This window comes from Gobius niger, assembly GCF_951799975.1.
Source record: "Gobius niger genome assembly, chromosome: 8".
Taxonomy (NCBI): Eukaryota; Metazoa; Chordata; class Actinopteri; order Gobiiformes; family Gobiidae; genus Gobius; species Gobius niger.
In genome coordinates this window covers 6,643,203-6,654,221 of record NC_136859.1, presented here as the reverse complement: position 1 = coordinate 6,654,221, position 11,019 = coordinate 6,643,203, and the positions used below count along the sequence as shown (strand labels likewise).

The following is an 11,019-nucleotide window of genomic DNA, read 5'->3' as shown; positions in this document are numbered from 1 at the left end:
CTAAGAGAATTTAAAGACTTACAGGAAAGTCCCCTCCATACCACTTTGTGTAAGGAAAAAAAAAACATGGCCTTGTTTCAGATGTCTATATACTCCTTGCCTCTTATAAATAATTGCCTTTTGAACCTCTGGAAAACAGAGCTAAAAGATCACTCCAAGTGGAACTTACCAAGTATTTGGTCCAATGTGTCTCTGTCTTGGAGAAACCAAAACCACCAAATGATCCACTATAAGTTCACTCATAGGGCTCATCTCTATCCTAGGAGATGAAACTTGAGGACAATCCTTATTGTGACTTCTGTTCAGACAAGGTCATTGGGACTTTTCTTCACATGTTATGGCAGTGTCCCCAGGTTCACTGTTTTTGGAAAAATGTTGCTGGTGCTCTATTAAACCTAATGGAAAGAGAATTGCCCCACACACAGAGGTCACTTTTACTGAATGACACAATTCTAGCTGGTCTCACAGTCGCTGAAAACTTCAACACTTCAAATCCACTCTTGTCCCACGGCCCATGACTGAGTTCAGGTTCAGTTAGCCGGGAGTCGGTGAGCGCCCCCTCCCTCCCCCCGCACTCGCTTTAATTGACAGCCTCGTGAGGAGCGGTGCCGTAATTGATTTTTTGTAGGGATGCACGATAATATCGGCCGCCGATAATTATCGGCATTTATCGGCATTTTGGCGCCATCCCCGATAAAGCCGATAAAAAATAATTCGGCCGATAATTCGGCCCGATAATTATAAACTCAAATTACATTGAATCTGCGGCTCCAGCTCGCTGCCTTTCTCTCGGCGGCGCCGCCCCGCACGTCCTGCAGCCCGGAGCTGCTGCAGACTCAGGACAGCACATTTACAGCAGCAGATATACGCTCTCAGCGGCCGACTTCTGCACGGCTTTAGCAGAAAAATACGACGAGTATTCCAGCGAAACAGCTGTGCAGGCGCTCTCCGCGAAGGAAGAGTTTTTCGACTTTTTACATCGAAGTAACTTCAACATTAGCACCGCAACAAAATGAGAAAAAGACGAGGAAATGCGAACCGCGGACCCGCTCACGTAAGTGGAGAGACGCCGAGATCGAAAAAAGGCAAATAGGTTAACCATTCTTTTTACCACGCCAGGGGGCGCATCGAAATGGCCAACTGTGTGGCCAACGCTGTTTTGGCCACATTTCACTGGCTAAAGGAGTGGCCAAAAGTCCGCTATCCTCTTTCCGAGTGGCAAAAACTGCGTTTAGCCACGTTTTACAGTGGTTAATCACGAATTTACCGATTAATTTGTGACATAGATTGTATGGCATGTTTAAAGAGCACTTGGGTGAAGACTAATTAGTGGATGGACCCTGCCAACAAATTTGAGTAAAGTGTAGCCATTTCTCCCTTTTGATGCTGCTGCTATGACTGCTCTAACGTTGTATGCTGAAAATACAAAAACATTATCACTGCCTTTACTACGATGAGTGTGAGATCAGATCAACTCCTGTTCATCTGTTTTATTTAGGCTTTTTATTTATTTTGGAAACTGAGCTCACTGGAAGGAAACATAAACCGGCGCCTAGCTGACACTTCCAATTCTGCGAACACAGCAATTAGATAAATAAGCATAGGCGAAATACAAATTAGTTATTTTAGCTCAACAAGTTGTACGCCGCCGCCAGCCCGGGTGAGGAATGAGCTTGCGAGAGCGCTTCTGACACCTATCCACAATGGCTTGCGTCATTACACCAATTGTGCGTTTTAGCAAGATAAGAACAAGAGGGCATTTTTTTGAAGGCCGAGAGTTATGTATTGTTTATCACATAGGCCTATACTACTAATAAAATATGCTTATCTTGGTTTGATTGATGTAGCCTATTATTATTTTCTTATTATTCGTATTCTTACTATTACAAGCGATTCTTTTATCTCCTAGCATCCAAGTCTGACCCACAGTCAGTGGCTACATGGTAGTAAACTTATTATTATTACGATGAGGATTATTATTACATTTGCTTTTGTAATACATTAAATGTGGTTCTTATTTTTTTTAATTTATTTCCCAGTTTTTAAAAATGTGTAGTCTTCTAATTATATCATCCTGGAGTTACTGTTGTCACTTGAGTTGTCCAAAGTAGGCGACAGTATTTTTCCACGAAGTTTCGCACTTGTCAAGTCACGTGATTGTAGTTGGGGGAGGGGGTCATCATATAAACCCCGTTATTCAGAAGGAGGGTACAGGTACTGTTAGAAGACGTATAGCCGGCGTACAAGCATATCGTTGTGTGGAAAAATGGCAGGTGAGAATGACTTTTATTATTTGTTAGTTGTTCAAAGGGACACAAATCATATTCAGTTATACATTGGGTATTGTATGGAATACTGACAATGCCATACACTGGTAGTTTGTAATGGCCCTATTTTGTTGTCTTTTAAAAATTGTGTAAATGTAGTAGATTAAGAGGGTAAAGCTATAGCTATATTATTTTACTATTTTTAATGTTAAAAACATAAGATGGTTGGGGCACAGGCCCTTTACATCTTCTGTTCTGATTCTTCTATATAGGGTGGGGGAAGGGATTAACTAGTCTGAAGTAGACATAGTTTCTCTGGCCAAATTACATTTTGATCTTCATCTCATCTTATTCAAATATCCGGCATTATATAGTGCATCGACAACATGTAACGTTTTGGCCATGTCATATTTTTTAAATAATTGCAATTACTCGGCTGTTTCTCGCTACTTCATCTGCCACAGGTCCTCTTCAACTGTTTAAAGATGTGTCAGAATTTTTGGCTTGCTCTAGCAATGTTTGCGAGTTTTGCACCAACAAAGAAATTGGCAATGAAGGACATCTTAGGAGAAAACATCTTCAAAAAGCTGTGTACTTCATGCACCAAAAGACAGGTAGGCATGAGAGCATTAACTGAGCGGACAATTATTTAGATATGTGATTATGCAATGTACCTGTATTACTGCCTTTAATGATTGCAGAATTATTGTTGCTGTTGTTGTTGTTAATGTTATTTGTGTAATTGTTTTGTAGAATGTTTTGTAGTTGCCTGTTTCTGCAAGGCCAAACCACAAATCAAGAGATGCCATTACCATTGTCCTTTCTGCAAATTCAAGGCTGTTGTCAGAGAAGATGTTTTCAAGGCGCATCTGCAAAAAGTGCACGGTAAGAAAATATAGCAGCTAAGCTATTCTTTTCTTTTACATGCTGAAGTATTAACTTTCATATCTTAATAGATATAACTGCAAATGACCAGTCTGGTACGTACGGAGAAACACAGAAAGATTTAGTTATATTTTTGTCATGCACTAATTGTGTGTTTTTCCTTTATAAAGACACACACGAAACATCCATGACAGTAAAGCAAACTTCTTTGTCACCAAACACAGCAACACATGTTTTAACATGTAATATTTGCAGCTCCACCTTCACTGTTGGTAGCAACTTACGAAGACATATCAGAGAGCTGCACTCTATCAACACACAGCCAATGATGTGTATAGATGCCAACAATGGTATATACATCATACCCAAATTTGAAGAAGGTCCCATCATACCTATTCATGTAGTCAAGTCTACACGGATTCCAACGATTGCATGTGAGGTTGCCACCTGTGACCAAATAATGAAAATGGGAGCAGCATCAGGTAACCCAGCAAAGGAGTGTATCCATTTAGAAAAAATAAAAGATGCAGCCCCATATTCGCCGCCAGCAGCCCTTCGATTGGACACACTAACAGACATGATGAACAAACCTGTCATATCAAAGGATTGGTGCAGAAAATGTGAGGAACATTATGAAACTGCTTTAAAAAAACAAGTCGACCCAGTATATCATTTTTATTTTGGAGATATGGGTTACTCAAAGAGATGGAGGTACTTTTCTGTTTATACCGACACAGTAGATAATTGGTGCAAATTTCAGCGTGTCATTGTCACATTTGACACTGAATCGGGCCGCTGGCACTGCCCTTGCAAAAGTAACAGGCAGACCCATCGCTGCATCCACCGCATGATGGCTATGTGGTGGATTTTTCAAGAAGCCCCTCAACTTCTGCAAGGGAATTCCAGTGATGAAGAGATGGCCATTGAAGACTTGGACATGGAAATACACATGTTGGAAGCTGATGCCACAGTGTATACAGATAGCTATAAAGAAGCACAGCTAATGACTGAGTATTTGTTTGCCAAAAAAAGGATTCCACCACCACAAGACATTCCTGTGGATTTAAAAAGTCAAGAACGAGAACCACCACCATGTTTTATTCCTGAAGAGCTAGTGTGCCCTTATTGCCCAGGGCCCACTCCACCCAATTTACTGAATCCAGAGATAATAACAAACCAGGCTACAATGTATGGATATGCATATGTAAAAAAAGGTATGCATTCATGCTATTTATAAAGTGTGAATAATAGTTTTTCAGTTACATAATGTAAATGGGAGTTGTAGCAGACCGATGTTTAATTATGTTTTGTCCTGGCTTTTTGAGCAGGTATTTCTGTTGCCATAAAAAGATGTCCTGTGTGCAATCACCATGTGCGATTCCAAGACTACGAATCCGGTTTCCACAACTTCAACGATCGTGTCTTACTCACATTCCCTCTGTGTCAGCTGTTACTTTCAGCACTAGCTGTAAGTAAAAAACACACGCACGCACGCATGCACGCACACACACACACACACACACACACACAGACGCACACACATTGGTTCATATATAATCATATATGTTTATTATGTTTTGCAGAACAAAACAGCTCCTGGACGAATGCTTTCAACAATTTCACATTTCAATAACAACCACTTTCATCATCAAACAGTCAGAAAGGCCTTCCACCATTTCATGTCCCTCGTCGACTTCAAATTTGACTTTACTTGCAACCAGTGCGGAAATGATCCACCAATTTTGATTGCAGATGCTAACTGGAAAGTGGCATTTGAAATACCCAGTAAGTGTAGTAAGTAAAATGTTGACGATTTAGATACAAGTTTACTAACAGTTAATGATATTCTGTAGTTGGAACATTCAAAAGACCTGATCTCAACAATATATCTGAGAGCGACCTGAGTGTTGACATTGTAAAAACCTGGACAAACCTGGACAAAGAACTTGTGGCAGAAGGGTTTCTAACAGGTAGTTAATCTGTATTTTCATTTTTTCCCTAAAGTATTTATTAGTGAACAAGATAACTTCAGCTAAAAGAAAATTACACATTTATACTACACTGATATGTCCTCAGGCTCATCCATTCAAAATCCTTATAAAAACAAAGGAAGCTATTCCACACTGGCACCATGGATGGGGAAAGATGTCAGGGTTGCCGACGTCCTCCCAAAAACTGAGGCCAAAAAAGGAATTAAAAAAAGAAAAGCCACTGCAGGACAGTCACAAAACAAAATAGATGAGGACTTCATATTTGGTCTACTTGACTCAAAAAATGTAAATGTTATTTTTTTCTTTGTAATATTAAGACACATTGCATAAAATTTGTAATTAATAATTGCTATCTTTACAGCCTCAAAGAAAAGATTTGCAAGAGGCCTGTCTTGCACTCGGTGTCAGTGGGGAAGGATCCATAACAGACCTAATAAATCGTCTTGAAGAGTTGGTCAATTTCAAAGAGATTTACCCAAAGCTCTTTGTAAAGATACAAAAAACTGGAGGTGAGAATTACAGCTAATGATGGCACAATTATGATGTTTTCACTTAATAAGTACAACCTTCTTTTAAGGTGGTATATTGCATTTCTCCTGTCATCATGGAGTTGTATATTACATCAACCATCTCTTCTGGACAGAATCAGCAAGAGACCATGTCGATGGTCTCTTGAGTTTTAAGACATTCCCTACTTGTTTTATTTCTGATGTATCTGGTCAGGTTGCCAGACACATGAACAACCGAACAAAACAGATGTTTTTTCAGCCAAACGATGGGCGACTAGCCTCCCCTACTGAAGACAACATCCGGAAAGCAGTGAATAAAGAACTTACAGTCAAAATGCCTTGGGTGAAAAATGTGAGCTTTTCCACATTGCAGCCTCTCTCAAAGGATGCCAATAGATGGAACAAGCCTCATCCGATCACAAAAACTACAGAAAGATATGCCCTCTACGACCGCTTTCACCAAAAAAAACAGAAAAGACCAGAGGAGAAAATGAGAAGCCTGAATCTGTGTCCTGAACTCAGAGCCAATGTCAACTCTTCTGTTGCGGAACAATTTAACAGAGAGTTAGCAGCCATCAGATACTCCCTCACTCAAATGAATGAGGTTCATTTTAAACAAACAATGCGGGTCCTGGTGGAGCTACACAACCTAGCAATAAACACTAACTTCATCAAAACTGTGGAAAAACAGTGTTCTCTCCCACTTGTCATTGGAGTGCATGGCATTGCAACATTCACATCAGCTGGAGTTTCAACATTTGCATCATCTGGTATGTTTACAATATTTTTATATGTTACCAGTGATACATAGAATAATAAGTAAGTCTATTTCCGTTTTGTTTTTTAAAGCTGTGACCCAGGACATAGTGGGCTCAAGTGCAGCGGCTTTGGAGGCATCTGTAACCACTGACACAGTGACTTTTCCAGTTGGGAATTACAGCGCAAGTGAATGGAACAAGGTTTGACCTCTAAATAGTCATTGCTGGCATTTGCACATGTACACCACATATTTTATATAGAAAATTTTCTTTACTGTTCAAAGGCACTTTTGAGAGAATTATTATATGAGAGCCGCAATCAGTATGTCACCATTGCAAAAATACGGAGGCGCTTTCCAATTAACATCCGCGATATTAAAAGTGTTTGCCCTTTACAACTGCTGGACAGTTCCTCATCAGCAATGCCTTGGCTGACAGATGACGTAAGTTCTACATAATGTGGTCAACATCCTATCTCTTATCATGTGTAAAATTAACCGTTATTTCATGGCTTTGCAGGCAGTGAACTTTAGAGTGGCTCAGATAGTCCAACAATGCAACAAGGTATAATAAGCTAGTTACATGTGTCTTTTTTCAATAATGCACTGCAATATGTATGTTTATATTAATGGTATAGTTCATAATAATGACAGCATTATTTTTACTTCCAAGTCTGTGAGTTTAGGGCACTATGACTTCATTCTTTGGTCTCGAGACTGGTTGAGATTAAATCATGTAACTGATCAAACTTTGAAACAACTGAAGGTGAGTCATCTCATAATCACTTTATTGTTTGATTTCTACAATTTATTTTTGCCCCCTTTTTTCTTATTCTTTTAGATAGCAGATAGAGTCTTCCTGCCAAGAATTGTTGGGCACCAAACCACAGAAACTGGCAATCACTTTATTCTATGGGTAGGTATTTGTTTTCATCCATTCATATATTGTATGATTATATTTTCTATAACAGAGATCATTTTTATTATAGTAATAATAATGATAATCATGTCTCTAATGTACTGATAGGTTCTCGATTTTACAAAACATGAAATACGCATCTATGACTCGTTAAACATCTACACAAAAATTAGCGATGAACACATGGCTCTTCTCAGGTAGGTTGCTAGCAAAGGTTCCATAACATCATCACCTACATGCTTTAAACCAAAATCACAACTGTTTTTCAGGAATGTTTTCAGAAACCAGGGCGGTCTGACTGGATGGCACACAACTGTCCCTCAACAGTGGAGGCAGAGAGATGGCGTTAACTGCGGCATCTTTGTGTGCTCAGTATGTATACTCCTTTGTGTTAAAAAATGTGAGTATCTTAAAAAAAAATCTAAATTTGTTTGTCTATTGTGATATCAGGCTGTAGAGAATGAAGTTCAAAATCTGAATGTCTCAACACTAACGCTAACACGCTCTCAGTGTCGAGAGCTAAGAATACACCATGGTACTAAAATGATCGAAGGCCTTTCAGTTGAGGTAGTTTTCTTTAATATGCATTATTTTTGGGTACAATATTTTTCTAATCTTTCACTAGTTACATGGTTCTAATTAAATATTTCTATTGCATGTAGGATTTCCCTTTGACGGATGAAAAAATGGACGAAATTAATGAGGCCGAAGAAAAAATACTTGTCCAAGAAAAGAGCCAGAAAGACTCAAATTCACATTGTTTATCCTGGGAACTGGGAGTTTGCGTTTTTCAGCGAGAGAAGGGGACTCTGAGGTGAAGTATATTTAAATGCATTGACCAATGACTATTGCTGCATTTTCTGTGTTAAGATGAAACACATACTTGTTTTTTTGCAAATCTCTTTAAAGAGCGCTTCATCCCCAAGCCAAAACTTTTAAATGGCTTAACTGCAGCACTTGTCAAAGATGGATACATTTTGCATGTGCCGGTGTACAGGGGAATTGGACAAGAAAAATGTTTTTCTGTGGTTGCCATAAAATCCCTGATTCATCTTTGTAAGTATATTGCGTTTTAAAATGTAGTTCTTACAACAATGGTTGATAATCATACATCACTTCTAAGGGTCACTCTGCTATAGTCTATCTCTATTTGTCAAATGATTATTTACTGTAATGTGATAATTGTTCTGAAAAGTTAACCCACACACTACTCGAACCTACAACTTTATAATCGGTCTCTAAACCAACACTGTATTGGTCATGCTATGTCTTTGCTAATCTATATTACCTTTTATTGGCAGGGAAATAGGCATTGTGGAGACAGCTGATGTTGAGACTTTTATGTCTGACCAAGAAATCCTGGTATAACTTATAGCAACATACTGTAGCTTTTTTTTTGCTGACCAAAGTAGGCTTCAATAACTTTGTCATATTCCACAGTCCCTGGAAAAAGATCTTAAGTCTGGCAGCATTCTGTCTGGAAGAATGTTCCTTTTTCAAAAAACGCATTATGCTGACCTCCTCAAAAGGAGGTACGCTGAACACATAACTGTGTTTGATGACACAAAGGTAACATTGGTCCCCCGACTTTAACCTTTCAAGATAACATTAACATACTCATTTTGAGTATTTCAAAATGTAACTGTATCGCCCTTTCCCCCAGACTGAACAGCTAATAAAAAGGCTGCAGACACTGTTTAGCAAAGATTCCCTGGAATACGTGAGAGAGGTGATTTTGCCAGAGGTAGGTTACAGATTGAGATGTTTTGTATTGTGTCATTATCAACAATTGTGTTGATTGGCATACATTTGTGAAGAAAGTAAAATAGTGATTAAAAAAAAAAGAGCAATCTTAAAAAACAGTAATTAAAGGACTAAATCGCACAATTTATTATAGGTGACAATCCAGTGGTTGAGAAAAAATCTGGATATTCATCGCCATGAAGCAGAGCATTTGCTTAAAAAAATGGTATCTCTGTGTGACACCTACTGGTAAGTTTGGATCTGAAGTTGATGATATCTAAGACATGGCCAATTATTTGTTAGGGTCATGTCATGTACAATTTTTTAATTTACCTGCAGGCATGAAATTGGGGAGCTATCCACTCGGACCTTGGAGGATGTAAGTAATAAAATTATTTTGTAAAGCCGGTAATTGATTTGATTTATGTCATTCATCTGCAGCTTCCAGACTGTCTTTTGGAGACGATTTTCTCAAAAGTAGTTTTGTGCGAAGGAGACAAGGCTATCGTAAACCTTGCAGTGGTCTGCAAACGATTCTCTGCAATTGTGTTGGATGAAGATTTTCTTAAAAAAGTCCATTATGAATGGCTGGACAGTAAGTATGCAAAAATATCAGATTTATTAATCGTTAAATGTTATTCAAGCGAGATAAACATATTTCTGTTTTATGAAGGTGTGGTCAATTTAAAATCATTTAGCACCGAGTATCAGAAGGAGCTCAAGAAAATGTACACAATTCGTTTATGCAATGCATGTGGTCAACCGTATAAGGCATTTTCAGGAGGTATGAACATATTCATGTTTTTAATATATTTGGTCATGTTTTCATCAGGATGGCTTATACCATCCTAATTACATAATTTATTTCTTCAAGGGTGTATTGGCCATGGAAAGAAAGGAGAGCTGCTGGGCATTTATGATGAGCCACCTCACCCTGGTTATTGTTCTCATTCTTGCGCACCACCTGATCTGGATGACACCCAGGATGTGTGAATGAGTGGATGTATGTGGAAAGATTTTTCCAAGTCAGCTAGGTAAAGCTCTAACCCACAGCCTGAAGTGAAGCTGCCTTAGGAGAAACACTGCTGTGGGAAGTACGGTACACTGAGCACTATCATCTTGTTCTTCTTACTGGAACCTTTGTCTTATTATGATACAATATTTATTTTTATCTGAAGTCTTTTCGTTACTATTCACATGGTGTCTTGTGTCCCACCCCCTTCGGGGGAGTGCCTTTCTAGCTTGAATGGAGGAAAACCCGTCTACATGGATTGGTCAAGGAGAGACAAGGAGTCTAAAGACAAGGGACACCCACGCCGCTCCTCATCGCCTGCTGCTGACATTTAATTGGACATTATGTTTATGTATGCCTGGATACTTCACTAGCCTGGACTGAACATTGTCTCATTTACTGTTTTGTTTTATTGCTTTTTTTAAATTTATTTTTATGTGAATCTGTTTTGTTTAATAAATATGTTGCTATTTTGTAGTGTCTGTGCTGGCTAATATTTTATAATGTGATTTAAAGCAAGGGTTCGCACAACAGTGGAAGCTTCCAATTTTTTATAGTTTCTTTACACCATTAGGTTTAGTATATGTGATTTTTCAGACCACAAGCCCTTCATCAGACTTTGGCCACTCCTAAACATGTTAAGTATTGATTTTGGAGAGGTCGGATACTTTTTACCACTGTTTTCAGAGTGGTCGATGACTATTTCAGAGTGGCCGATGACCATTGGCCACTCCTAAACATGTTAAGTAATGATTTCACAGTGGTCAGACACTTTTTACCACTGTTTTCAGAGTGGCCGATGACAATTTCAGAGTGGCCGATGACCATTGGCCACTCCTAAACATGTTAAGTAATGATTTCACAGTGGTCAGACACTTTTTACCACTGTTTTCAGAGTGGCCGATGACTATTTCAGAGTGGCCGATGACTATTTCA

General features: G+C 38.8%; 1 protein-coding gene across 1 annotated transcript; it reads left to right on the top strand.

Moving 5' to 3' along the window:
• The first annotated feature begins 4,529 nt into the window (after positions 1 to 4,529).
• On the top strand, positions 4,530 to 9,480 carry LOC306966414 (uncharacterized protein). Its single transcript, XM_079561176.1, has 18 exons — positions 4,530 to 4,620; positions 5,505 to 5,652; positions 5,721 to 6,422; positions 6,502 to 6,611; positions 6,695 to 6,853; positions 6,930 to 6,974; positions 7,083 to 7,175; positions 7,251 to 7,325; positions 7,437 to 7,525; positions 7,598 to 7,700; positions 7,779 to 7,895; positions 7,991 to 8,142; positions 8,238 to 8,384; positions 8,630 to 8,690; positions 8,769 to 8,897; positions 8,992 to 9,072; positions 9,226 to 9,320; positions 9,411 to 9,480. The coding sequence occupies exons 3-18, from the start codon at positions 5,879 to 5,881 to the stop codon at positions 9,472 to 9,474; spliced, it is 2,064 nt and encodes a 687-aa protein (XP_079417302.1). The 5' UTR covers positions 4,530 to 4,620; positions 5,505 to 5,652; positions 5,721 to 5,878; the 3' UTR covers positions 9,475 to 9,480.
• The last annotated feature ends 1,539 nt before the right edge of the window (positions 9,481 to 11,019 follow it).